Source organism: Salmo trutta, chromosome 11 (genome assembly GCF_901001165.1).
Source record: "Salmo trutta chromosome 11, fSalTru1.1, whole genome shotgun sequence".
Taxonomy (NCBI): Eukaryota; Metazoa; Chordata; class Actinopteri; order Salmoniformes; family Salmonidae; genus Salmo; species Salmo trutta.
Window position 1 is genome coordinate 13631394 of NC_042967.1, and position 25123 is coordinate 13656516.

The 25123-nt window shown below is 41.6% G+C and overlaps 1 protein-coding gene across 2 annotated transcripts in view; it reads left to right on the top strand.

The window, feature by feature from the left end:
* The window catches only part of LOC115202244 (mucin-5AC), a 35075-nt gene extending 11887 nt beyond the window's left edge, over positions 1-23188 (top strand). The window contains exons 8-10 of one of the 2 annotated variants that reach the window (XM_029766236.1): positions 283-501; positions 4424-4515; positions 21504-23188. In XM_029766236.1, coding sequence (XP_029622096.1) covers positions 283-501; positions 4424-4476 — 272 coding nt within the window. In that variant the 3' untranslated portion in view covers positions 4477-4515; positions 21504-23188. Of the gene's footprint in view, positions 1-279; positions 502-4423; positions 4516-21503 lie in introns of both variants that reach the window. The other variant, XM_029766235.1, reaches the window with a different exon arrangement.
* Positions 23189-25123: the final 1935 nt, after the last annotated feature.

Below are 25123 nucleotides of genomic sequence, written 5' to 3' on the forward strand. Positions count from 1 at the left end.
CTTGTAGGAACAGTAAGAGAAACACTGCAGGCCAGGAGACAGATAGGAAATGCTATCATTATAGTAATGCTTAAAGGTAATGACAAAGCACAGTCTTGTAGAGCAAGGTAAATATGCCTTTCTTAGCCGGAATTTGGGTGAACATGTGTTAAATACAGGTATATGCATTAATGGGTGTGTTGAAATGTGCTGTGGCAAGCTCTTCAGAGATAATTGTGTGTATAATTTGAATATAATATGTTAAGACACTGACATGATTAAACTCTACTCCCTCTGCAGCAGATAGTGAGAACATCTCTGACTCCCCACCGCCTGCCAGCCCTGTGGACAAACCTGATGATGGGGCCCCTGGAGATGTGGCCCCTGAGGCCCCAGCGGGGGAGACTGATGACGAGAACACTGTCTCCAATAAGACCTCAGTGGAGTCAGTGGAGGCCAACGAGAACAACAACAACAACAACACCATCACCACCGCCAGGATCGCTTCAACATCTCCAAGAGGTTGGTATAGTTCAATATCTGCTACAACCTCTGTGTGCATGTGTGTCTTTCTGACGGGTTGACACATTTCCGTTGAACATTTGTACACATCTTCTTCTAACGTCATGGTATCTATGGCTAATGATGCCGTTAATTGAATTTTCTTCCTCGCCTTTTAAAAAAGTGGGCTAAACAAATCACACCTCTCTTTTCACTTCTTTGTGTCGTTTGAAAATACGACGAGACAGATTGGTTTATCCACTTCCTCTTTCTCTGTAATTGACTCAGGGATACAATGTTGAACAGAAGTGTTCTACTACGTCTTGAACATTCCTCTCCTGGGGAGAATGTAATTAACAGCATGGTGATAGCACCACAACTCCCAGACTATGTCCATATCTCAGCGTGAAGGATTCTTCTATAATTGGGTGGTGAAGACTGAACCAACAACTCAACAAGACAGTTAGTTCAAGCTGTCGTATTCTAAAGCAACATTCAGTTAGGCTCTAATAGCAGTGGCGTTCCTCATAAGCAGTGGAACATAGATGAACGCACAATGGGGACACTTGAGTCCGTTTTAAATGTCTGGTCAAAACCGATGGAAAGCATCACTATATGGTCAAGCCATGGCAAGTGAAAGGCAGTTGTTAGCAGCAGCAGATGTGTGTGTCTGACCCTTCCCCTTTACTAAGACATGTCGCAGAGCTCAAACCAAGAGAGAACGCCAGTTGTCCTTTCAGTCTTTCAGCGGTCCAAAAATGCATGGAATATTTGTAAACTGTGGCTATAGGGTCACTCGTAAGGATGGCTGTAGGATTCCATTGTTTAGTCCCACTACTATCAGATGGTTCTACAGTATATGATTCAGAACACATGTTCTACCATCACATCAGTTTTGAATGTTCTACTTTGGCAAAGATCCTGACTTTAGGTCTGCTGCCATTACTCAAATATTTTCTGGAATGTATGAGTGCAGGGATACAAGCATCCTTTAGTAACCATTAGCAGGTGAAATGTAGCCATAGATCTACAAGCATCCTTTAGTAACCATTAGCAGGTGAAATGTAGCCATAGATCTACAAGCATCCTTTAGTAACCATTAGCAGGTGAAATGTAGCCATAGATCTACAAGCATCCTTTAGTAACCATTAGCAGGTGAAATGTAGCCATAGATCTACAAGCATCCTTTAGTAACCATTAGCAGGTGAAATGTAGCCATAGATCTACAAGCATCCTTTAGTAACCATTAGCAGGTGAAATGTAGCCATAGATCTACAAGCATCCTTTAGTAACCATTAGCAGGTGAAATGTAGCCATAGATCTACAAGCATCCTTTAGTAACCATTAGCAGGTGAAATGTAGCCATAGATCTACAAGCATCCTTTAGTAACCATTAGCAGGTGAAATGTAGCCATAGATCTACAAGCATCCTTTAGTAACCATTAGCAGGTGAAATGTAGCCATAGATCTACAAGCATCCTTTAGTAACCATTAGCAGGTGAAATGTAGCCATAGATCTACAAGCATCCTTTAGTAACCATTAGCAGGTGAAATGTAGCCATAGATCTACAAGCATCCTTTAGTAACCATTAGCAGGTGAAATGTAGCCATAGATCTACAAGCATCCTTTAGTAACCATTAGCAGGTGAAATGTAGCCATAGATCTACAAGCATCCTTTAGTAACCATTAGCAGGTGAAATGTAGCCATAGATCTACAAGCATCCTTTAGTAACCATTAGCAGGTGAAATGTAGCCATAGATCTACAAGCATCCTTTAGTAACCATTAGCAGGTGAAATGTAGCCATAGATCTACAAGCATCCTTTAGTAACCATTAGCAGGTGAAATGTAGCCATAGATCTACAAGCATCCTTTAGTAACCATTAGCAGGTGAAATGTAGCCATAGATCTACAAGCATCCTTTAGTAACCATTAGCAGGTGAAATGTAGCCATAGATCTACAAGCATCCTTTAGTAACCATTAGCAGGTGAAATGTAGCCATAGATCTACAAGCATCCTTTAGTAACCATTAGCAGGTGAAATGTAGCCATAGATCTACAAGCATCCTTTAGTAACCATTAGCAGGTGAAATGTAGCCATAGATCTACAAGCATCCTTTAGTAACCATTAGCAGGTGAAATGTAGCCATAGATCTACAAGCATCCTTTAGTAACCATTAGCAGGTGAAATGTAGCCATAGATCTACAAGCATCCTTTAGTAACCATTAGCAGGAGAAATGTAGCCATAGATCTACAAGCATCCTTTAGTAACCATTAGCAGGAGAAATGTAGCCATAGATCTACAAGCATCCTTTAGTAACCATTAGCAGGTGAAATGTAGCCATAGATCTACAAGCATCCTTTAGTAACCATTAGCAGGTGAAATGTAGCCATAGATCTACAAGCATCCTTTAGTAACCATTAGCAGGTGAAATGTAGCCATAGATCTACAAGCATCCTTTAGTAACCATTAGCAGGTGAAATGTAGCCATAGATCTACAAGCATCCTTTAGTAACCATTAGCAGGTGAAATGTAGCCATAGATCTACAAGCATCCTTTAGTAACCATTAGCAGGTGAAATGTAGCCATAGATCTACAAGCATCCTTTAGTAACCATTAGCAGGTGAAATGTAGCCATAGATCTACAAGCATCCTTTAGTAACCATTAGCAGGTGAAATGTAGCCATAGATCTACAAGCATCCTTTAGTAACCATTAGCAGGTGAAATGTAGCCATAGATCTACAAGCATCCTTTAGTAACCATTAGCAGGTGAAATGTAGCCATAGATCTACAAGCATCCTTTAGTAACCATTAGCAGGTGAAATGTAGCCATAGATCTACAAGCATCCTTTAGTAACCATTAGCAGGTGAAATGTAGCCATAGATCTACAAGCATCCTTTAGTAACCATTAGCAGGTGAAATGTAGCCATAGATCTACAAGCATCCTTTAGTAACCATTAGCAGGTGAAATGTAGCCATAGATCTACAAGCATCCTTTAGTAACCATTAGCAGGTGAAATGTAGCCATAGATCTACAAGCATCCTTTAGTAACCATTAGCAGGTGAAATGTAGCCATAGATCTACAAGCATCCTTTAGTAACCATTAGCAGGTGAAATGTAGCCATAGATCTACAAGCATCCTTTAGTAACCATTAGCAGGTGAAATGTAGCCATAGATCTACAAGCATCCTTTAGTAACCATAGGCAGGTGAAATGTAGCCATAGATCTACAAGCATCCTTTAGTAACCATTAGCAGGTGAAATGTAGCCATAGATCTACAAGCATCCTTTAGTAACCATTAGCAGGGTGAAATGTAGCCATAGATCTACAAGCATCCTTTAGTAACCATTAGCAGGTGAAATGTAGCCATAGATCTACAAGCATCCTTTAGTAACCATTAGCAGGTGAAATGTAGCCATAGATCTACAAGCATCCTTTAGTAACCATTAGCAGGTGAAATGTAGCCATAGATCTACAAGCATCCTTTAGTAACCATTAGCAGGAGAAATGTAGCCATAGATCTACAAGCATCCTTTAGTAACCATTAGCAGGTGAAATGTAGCCATAGATCTACAAGCATCCTTTAGTAACCATTAGCAGGTGAAATGTAGCCATAGATCTACAAGCATCCTTTAGTAACCATTAGCAGGTGAAATGTAGCCATAGATCTACAAGCATCCTTTAGTAACCATTAGCAGGTGAAATGTAGCCATAGATCTACAAGCATCCTTTAGTAACCATTAGCAGGTGAAATGTAGCCATAGATCTACAAGCATCCTTTAGTAACCATTAGCAGGTGAAATGTAGCCATAGATCTAGGGTTAAAACTCCCCATGGTCATCACTTCATCTATGCCCTGTCTCCTCATTATTTTGTTTCTCTCACACACACTTTTTCTCTCTCTCACACTTTCTCTCTCTCTCACACACTTTCTCAGGACGGGCCATGACCAGCAGCTTCTCTGAGGTTCCTCTGGACAACCCGGCCTAAAAGACATCCTCCTTTATCTGCAGCCCCTTCACAACCACGGTAAGCCCCCATCGGACCCCCAACCTCCCCCCTGCAGCTGCTGAACTACTTCCCCAGCTCAGGTGTTAGTAAACGGATCACTCCCCCCCACCCCCCCTACCAGCCAGGTCAGCAGGCCGCAAACGACTTCTGCTGGAAGTGCCAGATATGTTACTGAACCGGTCTCCCTGAATTAACATTGCAGTATAAATAGGAAGTCATAACCACCAATCTACCGGTACTGCTGGTCATTATCTATCAGTCTGCATTAGATTATGGGTTCCCATCTTCGTAAATCTTCTTGACGAGGCTAATCCACATTGATATATATATATTCCTTGAAGGGATGTTTGTGGTTGTCGATGCATCTGGACTCAATTCTCCATTGACGGTCATAAGATATTCCAGCATATATCACAGTTGAATTACTTGTGTAGCGAGGATTTATATAGGCTCCAGGTTGAGTGAGAGGGACACATGTAGGCGTATTTGTTATACCTCTGCAATTTTATAACTTATTTATTGGACAGACGTCGTTTAGCCTCTACAAGAACAAGTCGTACAGCTAGAAGGAAACAACCACAACTTGCACATCAAATATCTTTCGCAATCTACCAAACAGCTCCCAACCCTCTTCAAGATCTCCTTGCCCACTTGCCGCTAAACAATGCATTTCCGATTTCCACTCATACTGTCTCATACAATTGTTCTGCTCATAACTCTGCCTCTTATCTCATTTCGATCAGGCACTCCAGCTAGATTCCTCAGAGAGACTCCAGCAGCTTGGGTCCTCTCAGCCAGTCAGTCAGTCAGACAGGAAGTTATAACTATAGCCCCCTGCACCTGTGTCTCTCTTCTCTCTGAAGCCTGCCGCCACTACAGTGCTGCAGCCCAGGGCCTGGACCCTGAAGACCTGAGGAATCCACCCCGCTCTTAACAGCCGATGATAGGCCCAGATCTTAGACGCAACGTGTTAACAGTCACAGGTCGCCTCCCATTTCACAAAAAAGCAGACCCCCAGAAATCCCTGTTATCTCACATCCATCAGGGGTTGTCAGTCCCTCACTTTTTCCCACCCCTCTCTTCCTCCCCCCTTTTCTCTATCGCTCAGTCAGTAGTTTTGCTTGGCCTGCTTTTTTTGTGTGACCCTTAAGATGACATGTAGTGTTGACATTTCCTCATACAGTATAGTAGAATCACATAATGTAGAAAGATGTCTAGTGACCATCCCTCATAAAACTACATTTACAGCAGAATGAATCAGGTCTCATAAAACTACATTTACAGCAGAATGAATTAGGTCTCATAAAACTACATTTACAGCAGAATGAATTAGGTCTCATAAAGCTACATTTACAGCAGAATGAATTAGGTCTCAGAAAGCTACATTTACAGCAGAATGAATCAGGTCTCATAAAGCTACATTTACAGCAGAATGAATCAGGTCTCATAAAACTACATTTACAGCAGAATGAATCAGGTCTCATAAAGCTACATTTACAGCAGAATGAATTAGGTCTCATAAAACTACATTTACAGCAGAATGAATTAGGTCTCATAAAGCTACATTTACAGCAGAATGAATTAGGTCTCATAAAACTACATTTACAGCAGAATGAATTAGGTCTCATAAAACTACATTTACAGCAGAATGAATTAGGTCTCATAAAACTACATTTACAGCAGAATGAATTAGGTCTCATAAAACTACATTTACAGCAGAATGAATCAGGTCTCATAAAACTACATTTACAGCAGAATGAATCAGGTCTCATAAAGCTACATTTACAGCAGAATGAATTAGGTCTCATAAAACTACATTTACAGCAGAATGAATTAGGTCTCATAAAGCTACATTTACAGCAGAATGAATTAGGTCTCATAAAACTACATTTACAGCAGAATGAATCAGGTCTCATAAAAATACATTTACAGCAGAATGAATTAGGTCTCATAAAGCTACATTTACAGCAGAATGAATTAGGTCTCATAAAGCTACATTTACAGCAGAATGAATTAGGTCTCATAAAGCTACATTTACAGCAGAATGAATCAGGTCTCATAAAACTACATTTACAGCAGAATGAATCAGGTCTCATAAAGCTACATTTACAGCAGAATGAATCAGGTCTCATAAAACTACATTTACAGCAGAATGAATTAGGTCTCATAAAACTACATTTACAGCAGAATGAATCAGGTCTCATAAAGCTACATTTACAGCAGAATGAATTAGGTCTCATAAAACTACATTTACAGCAGAAGGAATTAGGTCTCATAAAACTACATTTACAGCAGAATGAATTAGGTCTCATAAAACTACATTTACAGCAGAATGAATTAGGTCTCATAAAGCTACATTTACAGCAGAATGAATCAGGTCTCATAAAACTACATTTACAGCAGAATGAATCAGGTCTCATAAAGCTACATTTACAGCAGAATGAATCAGGTCTCATAAAGCTACATTTACAGCAGAATGAATTAGGTCTCATAAAGCTACATTTACAGCAGAATGAATCAGGTCTCATAAAACTACATTTACAGCAGAATGAATTAGGTCTCATAAAACTACATTTACAGCAGAATGAATTAGGTCTCATAAAACTACATTTACAGCAGAATGAATTAGGTCTCATAAAGCTACATTTACAGCAGAATGAATCAGGTCTCATAAAACTACATTTACAGCAGAATGAATCAGGTCTCATAAAGCTACATTTACAGCAGAATGAATCAGGTCTCATAAAACTACATTTACAGCAGAATGAATCAGGTCTCATAAAACTACATTTACAGCAGAATGAATCAGGTCTCATAAAGCTACATTTACAGCAGAATGAATTAGGTCTCATAAAACTACATTTACAGCAGAATGAATTAGGTCTCATAAAGCTACATTTACAGCAGAATGAATTAGGTCTCATAAAACTACATTTACAGCAGAATGAATTAGGTCTCATAAAACTACATTTACAGCAGAATGAATCAGGTCTCATAAAGCTACATTTACAGCAGAATGAATCAGGTCTCATAAAACTACATTTACAGCAGAATGAATCAGGTCTCATAAAACTACATTTACAGCAGAATGAATTAGGTCTCATAAAACTACATTTACAGCAGAATGAATTAGGTCTCATAAAACTACATTTACAGCAGAATGAATTAGGTCATGTAGGAGAGTGCAATTAGAAGAGAAGGCTACTGCGTAGCACCACTGACAGACCTGTCCTTTATGGGTATTTAGGAAAGGCTGGATAAGAAGGGTGGGGATTTGTAAGGCAGCCCGTTGCGCCATCCCGTTGGGAAGAATAGTCAGGTTTCCCCTTTTTCTCCCTCTCTCTTTATTTTTTATTTCTCTCGCTCTCCCCCCTCCAGGATGGTTTGAGCAGGAGATTTAGAATGAGGGTCAGTAGGGGGAGAGGAGAGGCAGACTAATGGATACATTTTTATGAACACTGTTTTTATAATGCAGGTATGTATGTGTACACTGCATGTACACAAATATGCACAGTGTAACCATAGTCATTCTTAAAGATGACTGACGTGTCTCCAATCTCCGTCTTTAAGGTAGGGGAAACCGTGAGAGAAAGTCTTGGTGGCTATGCTGTGGCTGTGTATGTAATTACAATCCTTGCCTTCGGACTGCCATAATTAGTTCATTAGAGGATTGGATAATTGGTCCAGACACTCTCTGAAGAAATTACTACCTTGGTTCAGAGTATTTTACAATACACAAGGCCCCATACACCTCATTGTCCCAGGATCCATTTCACGTGATTTATTAACAGATGTATTTAACAGAATCGTTGGAGACAGAGTTGACCATGTAGATGGAGAATAACTAACCGTAGATAATATATGACGACGTTAATAATCCTACATGTGTAATGTAGCAAAATACATCTGTTAAAATAACATGTTTTATGCTAGTTTCTATTTACCTATGTCACAGTCATATATATATAATCACATATACCCACCGTTTAACATTTTAGTTCCTGGAGATTCTGGCATACCATTGCCTTCCAGAGCTTTCATATGACTTACACAAACAGTGAGAACTGAGTCTACCAAGGCTACCTTCTAGCAGCAGGTTATTGATATGGTTTAGAGTTTCACACTGGGGGACTGATATTGGATCACGGTAACTACAGCGACATTATTTATATTTACATTTACATTTAAGTCATTTAGCAGACGCTCTTATCCAGAGCGACTTATTATATTTCGGCAATGGAAAGCAAGTATGCCCGCTGATAGGCTTGGTAGTTACACTCTTAGAAAAAAGAGTTCCAAACGGGTTCTTTGGCTGTCACCATAGGAGAACCCTTTTTGTTCCAGGTAGAACACTTTTTGGTTTCAGGTAGATCCCTTTTGAGTTCCATGTAAAACCCTCTGGTAACGTTCTACATGGAACACAAAAGGGTTCTACATGGAACACAAAAGGGTTCTTCAAAGGATTCTCCTATGGCACGTGTCAAACTCATTCCACGGAGGGCCGAGGATTTTCGCTCCTCCTTTGTACTTAATTGATGAATTAAGGTCAACCTGGTTGTCTAGGTCTTCACTGAAAGGGAAAACCAAAAACCAGCAGACACTAGGCCCTCCATGGAATGAGTTTGACACCCCTGTCCTATGGGGACAGCCGAAGAACCCTTTTAGGTTCTAGATAGCACCTTTTTTGACCTAAGAGTGTAGCTTATTATTCTCACTGTTGAATTGTAGTTATTAACTCTATATTCTAAATACAGTGGAAAAGACGAGGATTATACAGCAGCTTCAGTTGTGGATTTCACATTTAGCATGAGGAGAAAATGCCCTTCTTGGAAGGAAAGCTCGGCCTTGCTCATACACAATAAGAAAAGCTGTCTATTTTGTGTTGTAGATACTGTACATAGAAAACAGACTGAATCGACCTTGAAGGAGTCATAAAAAGGAAAGAAAGAGAAAAGCAAGAAACAGCCAGCCCTTTCTTCCTTCCACCTGGTTTAGGTAGTGATGAGCAAGCTGGAAAGCCTGAACTTGAAAGGCCTCTTGCCTCCCCCATCCAGGGGAGATAATGGACATGACCCGACAGCTCATGAAACAGCATAATTAGCTTGTTAGGCCGGCTGTGTTATTTTCCGATCGGGTTTGCTTTCATGCCGTCCGCTCACGGGGGTTATCATAAATTTGACTGTGGAATAGCCTGTCGGTCCAGAGAGAGGGGAGAGAATGTGGGCAAGCCTAGCTAGTAATTAGTGTGGGCTATTTTATTGTTCGAGAGGTGCTTTTGTTCGATGTGATTGGACACATAGGTTCAAAGACAGGGCAAGGCTGTGTGGAGACTGAGGCCAAGGATCAGATTATGTTATCTCATGTGCTTATGAACAGATCTACTAACTTTGTGCTTAGATATATTTGTCATTCATCGGCCCCAAAATAAATATTTTTCTTGTTTATGTAGTGGCAATGCTGTCCCCAGTAATAAATTAAAAAAACAGACCTCCATTTTGTGGTTTGAGACCACCATTTTGGACGTCCCAATGGCTCTATGGCAGTGTGAGAGGGGGCCTGGGCTCAGTAATAACAGTGGCTGGATGCTGCTGGGTGGTGTTTCCTGCATGTGTGGGTTTTGATGTGGTGATGGAGATGACAGGGCTCTGTCATGTCACCTGACTGGCTTGATGTTTTATCATAGGGAGGGACTAGTGGAAAGGCAGGCTGGAAAGGCCCCATACACACACACAGGACAAAAACAGCTGGTGTCAGCTGATCCCAAATCTGCCTCTTGTGTCCTGTGCAACACAACAATGTTAGCTCACTAAGCTAAAAGCCTAAGCATTTGCTTGGGGAGCTAACAGAAGTCTTCAGGCCTCAGGCAGTTACTCATCAGACAAGCTTGATTCCCCAAACCATTACATAAGCAGTGTACAGTCGTGGCAAAAAGGTTTGAGAATGACACAAATATTAATTTTCACAAAGTCTGCTGCCTCAATTTGTATGATGGCAATTTGCATATACTCCAGAATGTTATGAAGAGTGATCAGATGTCATGCTGATTGAGTTCGAATAACAGACTGGAAGCTTTAAAAGGAGGGTGGTGCTTGGAATCATTGTTCTTCCTCTGTCAAACATGGTTATCTGCAAGGAAACACGTGCCGTCATCATTGCTTTGCACAAAAAGGGCTTCACAGGCAAGGATATTGCTGTCAGTAAGATTGCATCTAAACCAACCATTTATCGGATCATCAAGAACTTCAAGGAGAGCGGTTCAATTGTTGTGAAGAAGGCTTCAGGGCGCCCAAGAAAGTCCAGCAAGCGACAGGACCGTCTCCTAAAGTTGATTCAGCTGCGGGATCGGGGCACCACCAGTACAGAGCTTGCTCAGGAATGGCAGCAGGCAGGTGTGAGTGCATCTGCACACAAGTGTCAAGAAGGGCAGCAAAGAAGCCACTTCTCTCCAGGAAAAACATCAGGGACAGACTGATATTCTGCAAAAGGTACAGCGATTGGACTGCTGAGGACTGGGGTAAAGTCATTTACTCTGATGAATCCCCTTTCCGATTGTTTGGGGCATCCGGAAAAAAGCTTGTCCGGAGAAGACAAGGTGAGTGCTACCATCAGTCCTGTGTCATGCCAACAGTAAAGCATCCTGAGACCATTCATGTGTGGGGTTGCTTCTCAGCCAAGGGAGTGGGCTCACTCACAATTTTGCCTAAGAACACAGCCATGAATAAAGAATGGTACCAACACATCCTCCGACAGCAACTTCTCCTAACCATCCAGGAACAGTTTGGTGATGAACAATGCATTTTCCAGCTTGATGGAGCACCTTGCCATAAGGCAAAAGTGATAACTAAGTGGCTCGGGGAACAAAACATCGATATTTTGGGTCCATGGCCAGGAAACTCCCCAGACCTTAATCCCATTGAGAACCTGTGGTCATTCCTCAAGAGGTGGGTGGACAAACAAAAACCCACAAATTCTGACAAACTCCAAGCATTGATTATGCAAGAATGGGCTGCCATCAGTCAGGATGTGGCCCAGAAGTTAATTGACAGCATGCCAGTGCGGATTGCAGAGGTCTTGAAAAAGAAGGGTCAACACTGCAAATATTGACTCTCTGCATCAACTTCATGTAATTGTCAATAAAAGCCTTTGACACTTATGAAATGCGTGTAATTACTTCAGTATTCCATAGTAACATCTGACAAAAATATCTAAAGACACTGAGGCAGCAGACTTTGTGAAAATTAATATTTGTGTCATTCTCCAAACTTTTGGCCACGACTGTACTCTCTGCCCTGGCTCACCAACAGAGATAGACATTGTGCAGGGCTCCACACTGAGAATCATTCAACAATAGACCAGCTCAGGTTGTGTAATATGACAACAGCTGCATGTATCTACAGACTGATATTTATAATGTTAGATTAGATTAGTATTCGGCCGGTTATGTGGCTCACATAGCATGAGTAGTCCTCTCCCCTGACAATTATCTAGTTATTACTGTATATAGCCATGAGATTAAACACTTATTGTGTTTGAATGAGATTAAAATACACGTTTGTGTTGGTGGCTGACAGCTGCCTGTGACCGAAGTTTGAATGTGGAGTGCATGGAGTCAGGTTTCAGTGTTGATTGTACTTAACTGTCTGAGGGTCCCAAATGCCCTATGACAAAATGGCGTCTCTGGCGTCTAGCTTTTTAATGTGATACTGTTATATACAGGCTCTGGATGTTACTGTTAGCCACTGTTCTGTCAAAAGACATTTCTTTGATCATGAAATGTATGCATATTGTTTGACATGAATTCCTGACCTAATATCAATTTGTAATCCCTAAATTCCATTACTGACTGAAAGACCACATAATGAGCATCTTCATAGTCATTGTTTATCACACAACACTGTCAAACGACACCCCACATCTCATTTTGTAAAGGCATTACCCTCAACATTTCATACACCCCTTCTTTAATCCCTTGTGCCCTACTTATTTAAATCAGCACTACACAGAAGGTCTTGAATTGCCTCCCTGTCTCCCTGTTTCTACTCAGCCAGTGTGTTGAGAGATGCAGAGTAAAGGTTCCCTTTGATGCTCAGATAAAGAGTTAAAAGCCTTCAGACACGCCCTATGCTGGCTGGGCTCCGCACACTCTCTCACACACACACACACACACACTGGCCTGGGTCCCCTCCTACGTTGAAGTCACTGGAGGCTGCTGAGGGGAGGACGGTTCATAGTAATGGCTGGAATGGAGTCATTGGAATGGTAAGAATCACATGGAAACCATGTGTTCAATACCATTCCATTGACTCCATTCCAGCCATTATTTTGAGCCGTCCTCCCCTCAACAGCCTCCACTGTCCGACGTTGCTGTGCTACATCCATCACAGATGGTTGATTTCTCTGTAAATCCTCACACCTTGTTTGTTTGCCTCTATTTATAGTGCTGATCCAGGCCGGATTGAAACAGGATAGGTCTAGCAGTGGATCTATTGACATATACAGGACCAGACACACCTACTAATTCAAGGGTTTTTCTTTATTTTTACTATTTTCTACATTGTAGAATAATAGTGAAGACATCAAAACTATGAAATAACACATGGAATCATGTAGTAACCAAAAAAGTGTAAAACAAATCAAAATGTATTTTATATTTGAGATTCTTCAAAGTAGCCACCTTTTGCCTTGATGACGGCTTTGCACACTCTTGGCATTCTCTCAACCAGCTTCATGAGGTAGTCACCTGGAATGCATTTCAATTAACAGGTGTGCCATGTTAAAAGTTAATTTGTGGAATTTCTTCTTATTTTGTTTGAGCCAATCAGTTGTGTTGTGACAAGGTAGGGGTGGTATACAGATATAGCCCTATTTGGTAAAAGACCAAGTCCATATTATGGCAAGAACAGTTCAAATAAGCAAAGAGAAACGACAGTCCATTACTTGAAGACATGAAGGTCAGTCAATCCGGAACATTTCAAGAACTTTGAACGTTTCTTCAAGTGCAGTCACAAAAACCATCAAGCTCTATGATGAAACTGGCTCTCACAAGGACCGCCACAGGAAAGGAAAACCCAGAGTTACCTCTGCTGCAGAGGATAAGTTCATTCGAGTTAACAGCCTCAGAAATTGCAGCCCAAATAAATCCTTCACAGAGCTCAAGTAACAGACACATCTCAACATCAACTGTTCAGAGGAGACTGCGTGAGTCAGGCCTTCATGGTCGAATTTCTGCAAATAAACCACTTCTAAAGGACACCAATAAGAAGAAGACTTGCTTGGGCCAAGAAACACGAGCAATGGACATTAGACCAGTGGAAATCTGTCCAAATTAGAGATTTTTGGTTCCAACCGCTGTCTTTGTGAGACGCGGAGTAGGTGAATGGAAGATCTCCGCATGTGTAGTACCCACTGTGAAGCATGGAGGAGGAGGTGTGATGGTGTGGGGGTGCTTTGCCTGTGACACTGTCAGTGATTTATTTAGAATTCAAGGCACACTTAACCAGCAAGGCTACCACAGCATTCTGCAGCGATACGCCATCCCATCTGGTTTGTGCAACAGTTATCATTTGTTTTTCAACAGGACAATGACCCAACACACTTCCAGGCTGTGTAAGGGCTATTTGACCAAGAAGGAGAGCGAAGGAGTGCTGCAGCAGATGACTTGGCCTCCACAATCACCTGACCTCACCCCAATTACCTGACCTTACCCCAATTGAGATGGTTTGGGATGAGTTGGACCGCAGAGTGAAGGAAAAGCAGCCAACAACTAGGCAAGCATATGTGGGAACTCCTTCAAAACTGTTGGAAAAGCATTCCAGGTGAAGCTGGTTGAGAGAATGCCAATAATTTGATTTTATGGGGTATTGTGTGTAGATGAGGGGAAAAAAATGTAATCCGTTTTAGAATAAGGCTGTAAAGTAACAAATGTGGAACAAGTTAAGGGGTCTGAATGCTTTCCGAATGCACTGTTTATTCAATCTTTGACACTCTTACTGACAGTTGTGGCTGCTTTGTGTGATGTATTGTTGTCTCTACCTTCTTAGCCTTTGTGCTGTTGTCTGTGCCAATAATGTTTGTACCATGTTTTGTGCTGCTTCCGTGTTGTGTTACTACCATGCTGTGTTGTTGTCTTAGGTCTCTCTTTATGTAGTGCTGTGTTTTCTCTCTTGTCGTGATGTGTGTTTTGTCCTATATTTATTTTTCATTTTTAATCCCAGCCCTTATCCCCGCAGGAGGACTTTTGCCTTTTGGTAGGCCATCATTGTAAATAATAATTTGTTCTTAACTGACTTGCCTAGTTTAATAAAGGTTAAATAAATAAATAAATATTCCACGTGGGAGTATATTCACTTTTGGTTGGTAGGCAGAAACAGAAACACTTCCTACAACTGTAACCCAGCTGTCTTTTCCTTTGGCTTTAGCGGTCAGGCGTGTTTCGGACGATCTAAATGTGTTTAGAATGCAAGAGGGTAAATTTACAAGAGGGCCACTTACAGGTGCTAATTAATCTATTATAAACATACACCCAAGGCTTCCTGTTAGCTTTGCATCTGTCATGACCTGGTCGTATCCCTTTGCCCTTTTCCTGTTTTCTTTTCTTTTTTCTCTTTTTCTTTTACCAACACTCAGCGAAACCATTAGTATATTTAACCTTTACTATATTTAAACGTTAGGATGCAGCCCTGCCTCATAGTACAGTACACAGCTGCTGGTGTGGGTGGAATGTAGCTAATGTAGCTATCTAGCTGCTCGCTATTGAAACACTATCACATTCTGTGGCAGAGGTCAGAGCAAACTGGGTGTCAAATTCATCTTGTGAAAAATCCAATAACTGAGTGAAAAATACATTTGTTAGTTCAGCCAGTTGATTTAGTGGCAGTTGTTTCCTATAACAACCCTAAGTATACAAGTCAATCAAAGACAAAATTCAGATAACCCCTTAGCTAGTTTAGATACCGTTTGGCTCATTGACTATTATGGATCTCCACCAATGTTAACACCATGTCAAACTTCATTTGTAGCCTGTGCTAGAGGACATGGCTTTCCAAACAATTTAGAGGCAGGTTGTTTTGAAAGAAATCCCCATTATGTGGTCATCATGGCTTGCCTTTGTAGAAGAAGCTGAAACCTTGACAAATGGGGTCAAGTCAAACAGATGCTTGAGAGCTATCTATAACCAATAAGGAACTCCAACCTTCTCCAACCACTCTCTCTCTCTCTCTCTCTCTCTCTCTCTCTCTCTCTCTCTGTTTGAATTATAGTTTAGCTGTTTTATCATATACTTACACCATACTCATATAGTCGCCTAAAATATAGCCTTCCGTTGCTATCAAACTCTTGTTGCGTAGTAAGCTGATTAGCCTTGTTCATTAGCTTTCTGTAGAATACAAGGGAGTATAATTGAGACATTGATTTGAGTATCTATTGCTAGCCCTGGTCCGTGATATTTTTACACACTATACTGTGCCTCTCTTTATGAAAGGAAACATCTCTCCTTTATGTGACCTGAAACCATGCCCCAACCCATTAGTCATATCGGCAGTGCGTTTACCACTGCTATCTGGTCCAGAGATCAGTCAGATCGCGTTTGTATAATACCACACACATCTCACGTGTTCACTTCCTGAACTTGTCTCCACATCACAAAACCGCTAGGTGGGGTCGGTTCAACTTCCTGCTTGGGTTCCTTGACCTTCAGTGACCCTTTGCGATGGGAGCTAAGTAAAAAGGTCAGAGGTCAGCGCAACCTAATTAAAGGGTATACGCTGACCACAAGGAGGAGAGTGATGTACTCCCTGTGTCCTAGGAGACACACCCACATTCTTTAGTGGTCACTGAGACATGTCCATGCAGAGGTTGAGCTAGAGGGAATTGTCCTCAAGGAACATCTAGACCTGCACACACTTAAAGCTGCAATATGTAACTGTTTGGGGGACCCGACCAAATTCACATAGAAATGTGTCATTCTCAACTCTAAGAAGTGGTAGATATGTTCTAGGTGCATTATTTCTATGCTTCCCGTTCTTACCTTTCGTTGTTGCGAAATTTACTTTCTGTTTCATACACCAGCTTCAAACAGCAACATATTTTTGGGTATTTTTACAAGATATTTCACAGCGGTTTAGATGGTACAATGATTCTCTACACTATACATTGCTTGTTTGGTCACATAAACTAAAATTAGGCAAACTATTTGAAATTTAGCAACCAGGAAATGGCAGAGCGATTTCTGCATATTGCACCTATAAACATACAGATGCCACACACACACACACACACACACACACACACACACACACACACACACACACACACACACACACACACACACACACTGTCACGACTTCTGCCGAATTCGATGCCCCTCCTTGTTCGGGCGGTACTTGGCGGTCGACGTCAGCGGTCTTCTAGCCATCGTTGATCCATTTTTCATTTTCCATTGGTTTTGTCTTGTCTTCCTACACATCTGGTTCCAATCCCATTCATTACATGTTGTGTATTTAATCCTCTGTTTCCCCTCATGTCCTTGTCGGAGATTGTTTGTGGTTATGTGTTCGTGTATTATGTATAGGTGTGCGACGGGTTAGTTTACCCATGTTTATTTTTTTATGTACTTTGGTTTTGGAGTTTGTTTTATATATATTAAACTACTCCAGTTACACCAAGTGGGTTTCTCCTGCGCCTGACTTCCCTGCCACCTTCCCTGCCACACACACACACACACACACACACACACACACACACACACACACACACACACACACACACACACACACACACACACACACACACACACACACACACACACACACACACACACACACACACACACACACACACACACAAGGTAAAGGAAGATATTTCTTAAGAGCTCACTTTTACAATTTCACTGTTCACTATACCCTCTACCTAACCCTGGACGGTGACCTCTGACCTTTTTTGAGTGTTTGTATTTTAGACTCTTCCCAAGAGTTCCACCATAGCTGTCACGTTTTCCCTTCTCTCTCTTGTATTCTCGCCATGCTACCAGACAGCTGGTTGCCAAGTGCTGTAAGACACACACCGTCATTGACTTCGCTTTAGGAGCTAAATAATAATAATAATAATAATACTGGTCTGTCAACAAAGGAAAGCAGATGATAGAAAGGCAATGGCAATAAAATAATATGGCTATAAGTTTGATATGCTATATGGAAATAGTATTTACACCTTGGTAGCTTAGCTTGTCAGCGGTCACCCAGGTTCCATAGCTCTCTAAATAGGGGCCCGTTGTTCGACACCACAGGGTTTTCCGAATAGCACCTAGTATCTTCATTGCAGCTAGCAGCAGCCCTTGACATCGTGTGTGTGATCTGGTAGCATGCTATGATGTGATGCCCACTTTGCCCAGACACTATTCCTCGAGATAGAGGCTACTACTCTATTCTATTATTGCATCCGGATGTTCCATTGAGCTTTACAAAATAGACCAGGCCAAAGGCCAGTCTATTGCAGATGTAGGATCTTAATTTGAGACAGTTTGCAACAGGAAACGTGGATTATAATTCATCTACATTTTTGTTGGGGTAAATACATATTTCGTAAGGGAAAATCAAGTCTGAAATTTCGTCGTGGAATTACTAAGCCTTTTTGAACCTCAAATAGTTCACGAGGTTTAAATGTCCTGCTTTGCAGGAAAGTTCGCCTGCAACAGGGTGATCAAATTAGATCTGTACCTATACTCTGAAGTTGAAATCCGGTATCCTAGACTAACAATGAAGGACAATAATCCAGTCATTGAACAAAACCCTTACAGTTCCTCTGACCAACACCATCTGTCACTTCCAGTTGTTTTACAAACAGTCAGTGCTTTGAGGACCTACTAAGAGTTCAGAAAATCATTTGTGGGGAGTTGGGAGGTGCAGTTAGTCGAACGTCTCTAGTAGTCAGCAGAACTAAGGTCAGGCTTTGTTTACTGAACAGAATTCCCCTGGGGCAGGATTATCCAGATAATCTCCTGGGAATTGAGTCCGCCCGCCAAATGCCGGATTAGGGAAGTGGCCGATCCTTTCAGCTCCTCTAGAGTCCCTAGGCTCAGTTTTTCAAAAGTGATCTAGCTGGATTTTGGCAATCGGATACGATTTAAATGAATAGAACGAGTGTCCCAATTCAAGTCAATAATTACTCTGTTCTATTCATTCTATTTCTATGCATTTAATCCTATCCGATAGGCGAAATCTAGATAGATAACTGGGCCCTGGTGATGCCTTCTCCACACTCATTCACAAACACTGTCACCTTTCTATGTACAAAGCAATAAGTACTGTGGATGGATTTAGTCTTAGTTCCTGACAAGGTATTTCTATTCCATGAGATCAGATTCTGTCCTGGAGGCACACTGTTTGGAAGGAGCAGCAGCCATAACAGCTTTATGTCCATCCCCATAATGCGATACTACCTGTGACTTCAATAGTATGTAAGGGATAGACCTGTCACCATCCTCTGCTTGGTGTATTTTCTGCCGGTGTCTCCATCCAACGTAATTGGTTGTTTTAGCATTCCTGTCCACTCCTCCTGGGTCTAACCTACTCTCCGGGCCTCTGGGCCTACTGTGATCAGAGACTTGGTGAAAGATGGACATTCACCTGCTGGTATCGCCTCAAGCATCAGCTCCAACCTCCAACATTCCTTCCTCAGGCCCAAACTGACGAATCACACCACGGCTTAATATGCCTGTGTCTTTCAGTGTGTTAGTCATCGCGGTTGGGGGACTTTTCTCCCCACTCTCTAGGTGTAAAAACAGTTTACTTTAAATGAACGCTTTAGGTATGTTACACTGCGGCCACTATTGCTACGTTTTGATGTGTGTGTATGGTGGTTTTAAAATTGAGATGTTTTACCAGATGTTTGATAGTGAAATGTTACTGGTTGAGAAATAGTAATACAAGTTGACGCAGGGCTGTGCATATTCATGACTATGATGAATTTGGCTTTTGTTGTTGTAAATGTAATGCATTATGTTTATATTGCACGTAAACCTATTAGAAGAAACACTGTACCTTTAAATGAACTTGCGGTTTTGTTCTTCCTCAGCAAGCTTTCACATTGATATTAACAACTGCATACTAAATATGTAGTAAATCGCTGCATTGCTTTGACCTGAAAGCTATTACGATTAGCTATTAAACTTTTCAGCACTTAACCTTTCAGTTGTTAATCTGTCAGATCAAACAGATTTTTGCTTCCCTAGTTATTTTCTCTCATTGGTTATTTTGCTGTTTTTACATGCCCATACTAATAGGTAGGTAATTAGCTTAGACACATGCATTGCTCTTTCATTCAAAGTGTTTCCAAAAACGTCTTTATGGAAACGTCTTCTGACAAAATGGACAATTACAGTTCTATTGTATTCTACCATGCAGTGTAGGAATATTGACTGCATGGAACAGGTAGTTTAGAGGAGACCGTTGTGATGACGAGTGGGCGGTTCCAAAAGGCCAGATCTGCTTTACTACACGCTGTAAAAGCCCAGGGGAGAGGGAAAGAGCGGTGATAAATTGTAACGTTTGAAACTGTCCCTCTGTGATGTCATAAAGCAATGATAAAACAGGTATATAGTCAGTTTAGGACAGAAAGGATTTTGGATTTCACTTAGTTTCCACCTGTCGTTTTTAGAGGGGGGTAAAGGTGAAGGTAGTAAACAGGTCTATGCAGGTTGTAGGTAATGAGACTGAAAACCGGTTGAGGTTTTGGTCTATTACTATCCATTAACAAAATGATAGGTGGAAACTTACCTCCGCTACAGTTCAAACACTTGACTCCTAGGCCTTACTACAATGTGAGCAATCTAATCAATTGTAATCACTACTTTTGTAACCCAGCATTTGAGCTCTTGTTCAGAGACCAGATTGAGGAGGTGGTAGTCTCTCGCTGGACTCAGGTTAGCCTTCGTAGCATTTTCCCCAGAGTCACTAAATCCCCAGTGGAATGTCAAGCCTTTCAGTGACTAGGTTTCTCCTTCACTATAGTAACTGCCTAACTGGGGGTTCTCTCCACACAGATCCCTATCTGTTCCTATATGGCTCAACTTTAGCTCAGTTTAGCCCAGCCACTTTACAGAGCTGTGCGAGAGCTCACCTGTCCTGCAATATGCAATCAGACCCTTAGTAATCACATAAGCTCTGCAATATGCAATCAGCCTCTTAGTAATCACATAAAGCTGTTCTCTGTTACCTGGTCTCCTTTTTATTGCATGCATTTGAGATTACCGGGGGTCACATTTGAAAGTGCAACGGCAGGATATAAGAACTGTGAGGATGAGACACTCCTACAGCATGGTCGGTTTTCATTGATTTGGTCATGTACTATAGACTGCACTCCATCCATATCCAATAAGCACCTGTTAGCTGCCTTCAGTTCTTATTTGGGTATGTAGGAGTTTTATGTATGAAATCTGTACACGCAGCTTTTTGTCGATCTAAAAGTGAATCTAGTCTAAGTCACCAATTGCTTTTTATGGAATTGAACCACCTCAACTCCACGGTCTTCACAGCTAGGGGGCATACACCGGTTCGAAGAATCCATAAAAGAGTCATCATAAATCAATTCAATAGAGTTTTTTTTTTCCATGTCCGGTATCCTGTCCCGCAAACAGATGTTTCAGCACAGGTGTCAAAGGTCAGTGGCCACGTAAACATGGTCAAAGCAGAAGGTACGGCAGGGGGTTACAGGTGACGAGAGCCAGGATAGTGGTGTCACAGGATGACTAAGGACACAACTTTCCAGGAACATCCAGCCAGGTAGAAATATAGATGGAGAAAACTGAGGAGAAAGTTAAAAAGCCCTGAAAGGTAGCCCAGTTTGATCTCCCCATCGTGACGCTTCATCGATTACAAAGCAGGATTAGCAAAGGTTGAAGCTAAGTGCTTTTCAGATGAATAACTGTTCTGCACAACAAAATGAATCATTTGAATCATGAGTGACCCACTGACTTCATGCTGACTTCCACGTTGTTTCTTTGTGTTTTTTAGGCTGAAGAAAAAACGTGAAGTAAAAGATAAATTCATCGGAAACGCCTGAAAACGAAGTATTTCTTTCAATTCATATTATATAGGCGGGTTGATTAAGTTGATGTTTTCCCTGTCTATAAACAATTTAACTATTGTTGTCTTTTATATCTCAGGATAACCTACGGAAATGCTAAATTAAATTTCACAAATGCTATCATTATATTCTGGTACTTTTATTATACTGTATTTTTGTTATCATAGCCTTCGGAGTTAATACGCCTAATTTTGATTCATTCATTTAAATTCTAAACATATGCCCTGCGTCATAGGGTCCATGTCTCTTGTGTGTGCGTGTGTGTGTGTGTGTGTGTGTGTGTGTGTGTGTGTGTGTGTGTGTGTGTGTGTGTGTGTGTGTGTGTGTGTGTGTGTGTGTGTGTGTGTATAGATAGGAAGTATGTCTTTAGGGAAGAGTAGCAGTGTCAGAATGTGTTCATGTTGTTGTTCTGATTTACTTAGGATTTATACCAAGGCATTGTTGAATACTGATTTCTGATTGGCTTGAAGGGCATTCTAGAAAGCTGCATTATTTATTTACATAAACTCATATGAAGTCATACGAGATATGAGGTCATGTATGAACTTAAAATTGTTAACATCTCTGTTTCCAAGATACATTTTTGGGGAGATCAGTTTCAAATGTTTATGCAGATTTTTCACATTCCCCTCAAGCTATATTGTCAATTCATTTGTCTTTTTGAAAAAAAACGGCAATACTTCCATCGCCATTGTCTGTACATTTTATTTGCATGGATTTGATTATATCCTTTTTGGCTGTTTTGATGTCAGTAGCTAGATAAATGTAGTGAATGTCTCACAATGTGTCTGTTATTGGGCGATCTCAGTCCTACTCAGCGTGAAGCTTGTGTTTTATTCATGTTCTTCAACTTCCCCTCGTGTCAGCTGGGCCTCGTTCAGGAGCCAAACGTTGTGGAAACGTTGCAGATAGAAATGTCATGATTAGAGCTGACGTGAGACCTGATTCCGCATCTCACAGAGGCATGTCTGTTCTGCAAAATATATTTCTGAACGTTTCACAATGTTGTGCCCTGCTAAATGCAGCCCTGATCCCCCACATACAGTGAACTGGACCCTGCTATTGCGAGGCCACCTGTTAATACCCTCATGAATTAGAAACCAGGCTATCGAGCCAATCCACTGCATATCCATCCAAGAAGACATCCTAAAAGGCTTATGGGTGGATTGCTCTGGATGATGCTAATAATAGCAGATATGCTATAATTTCCACGTAGTAAAACACAACAAAAAGGAGAGGAAAGGGAGGCCAGGGCAACAGTCCAAGCCAAGAAGATAGCAGTGTTGGTTCATGATCCAGGGGAAATGAAAGTGATACTGTGATATAGCTTCGCTATGACAGAAAGATACAGCTGGGAGAGGTGGGATACGGGCGAGAACTCCAAACTGTTTCCTTTACAGGATAGTTTATCCTCTTTCTACACACTCATTCACAAACATCCCAATGTAGTGTGTCAAAATATATCTCCTTTTTTTTCATGCATCAAGTCTAAAATCTTGACACAAATGAAATGTTAAAAGCTAAGTAGTCTAGAAGATGTTTCCATAAACAATGCTCTGTCTAGAACACCTGTTTCTCTTGTTTGTACATTTTAATAAATCTATCAAAAACATCTGCAGCATCTAGTTGTGGTTTTTCTAAAAGTGTGGAGACGGCACTTCCTTCTCTCAGATTTTTCAAGGGGAAAAAACATTTCAAGAAACTTTTTTAAATAGTTGTCATTGTAACAAGGTTCCCCTAGTCTCAAGGTTCCCCTAAACATGTCATTTCTTCTTGCTGACCGGCCAACTGTCCAGCATCCCGCCTCCAGTCCAGCCTGTCATGTTATGGTAAGTGTAAACACGGGCTACAGGTGTCAATGCGTTCGCTTCAAAGTGACAGCGTTAAAAGACAGGAATTCCCTGACACTGTGCCACACATTCCTGGGACTGCAGTGCAGCACTTCCTCAAGTCTCAAGCAGGGCTCTTTTAGCTGGACTGGCGTTCAATAGCTAGCTCATTATCACCGCTAATTAGACCTTGAATATAGCCTTGGAACATGGATCGACCATGACATTGTGTTTGTAGATAATCTAGCACTCCATCTAAACTCCTTCAGTGTGAACTCCTTCGGCCGTGTGCCTTCTCACACCGCTGGAGGTGTACAGTTATTCCCTGACAATGCACAGTCTTGTGCATTAATGCTTACTTATGACCATAAATGACTCGTGATCATACATACTTTTAAAAGTCTTATGTAATGTAGTTATAGTACCACCCATCTAGTGCCTAGTTTTTGGGCCTGTTCCAGGTGCTATATGAAGCTTGTCTCCAGGGCTTCTGTCCTGTTCTGCCTAGTGATAACGCCAGGTGATAACACCAGTCCCTACAGCCAGCGGACCAATCGGGTGGTTTTTACATCTTAATCCACCATTAAGAGCTGAAATGCTGCGTTGGGCCTTGTGGTGAGTTCGTGACGGCAGGAGAGGCACTGGAATGCAGGCTCATACCCTTCAAACCTGACCACAGTCATTGGGGCCTCGCGCCAACCAGCTAAAGGAGGCAGAATACTACCCTCCTCCCATCCTCTCCCTGAACTGAACCGGATCCAAATGTATTAGGATCCTTCCTGGTATCCCCTATTTATACGCTGTGTATTTTTACAGGCGGGCCGGATGATTCGGATGCTAGCGTCAAAGGGTGAAAGCAAAGAGAAAGGGGTTATGGTGGACCCTCTTTCTGGGTGCTATTCTGAGGATGTGGAGGGGGGCTTATCAGAGGTAATCAGGGAAAGGTGGCCACTAGAACTTCTCCATGTTCAGAATCTGCTAAATGGGACCTTCTAAACGTGCACTACATGACCAAAAGTATGTGGACACCTGCTCGTTCAAACATCTCATTCCAAAATCATGGGCATTAATATGGAGTTGGTCCATCCTTTGCTGCTATAACATCCTCCACTCTTCTAGGAAGGCTTTCCACTAGATGTTGGAACATTACTGCGGGGACTTGCTTCCATTCAGCCACAAGCATTAGTGAGGTCGGCCATTGATGTTGGGCGATTAGGCCTGGCTCACAACCAAAGGTGGTTGATGGGATTGAGGTCAGGGCTCTGTGCAGGCCAGTCAAGTTCTTTCACACCAATCTCGACAAACCATTTCTGTATGGACCTCTGTTTGCGAAAGGGGGCATTGTCATGCTGAAACAGGAAAATAATTTCCCCAAACTGTTGCCACAAAGTTGGAAGCACAAAATGGTCTAGAATGTCATTGTATTCTGTAGCGTTAAGATTTCCCTTCACTGGAACTAAGGGGCCTAGCCCAAACCATGAAAAACAGCCCAAGACCATTATTCCTCATCCACCAAACTTTACTGTTGGCACTATGCATTGGGGCAGGTAGCATTCTCCTGGCATCCGCCAAACCCCGATTCGAAGCGTGATTCATCACTCCAGAGAACGCGTTTCCACTGCTCCAGAGTCCAATGGCAGCGAGCTTTACACCACTCCAGCCAATGTTTGGCATTGTGCATGGTGATCTTAGGGTTGTGTGCGGATGCTCTCCTATGG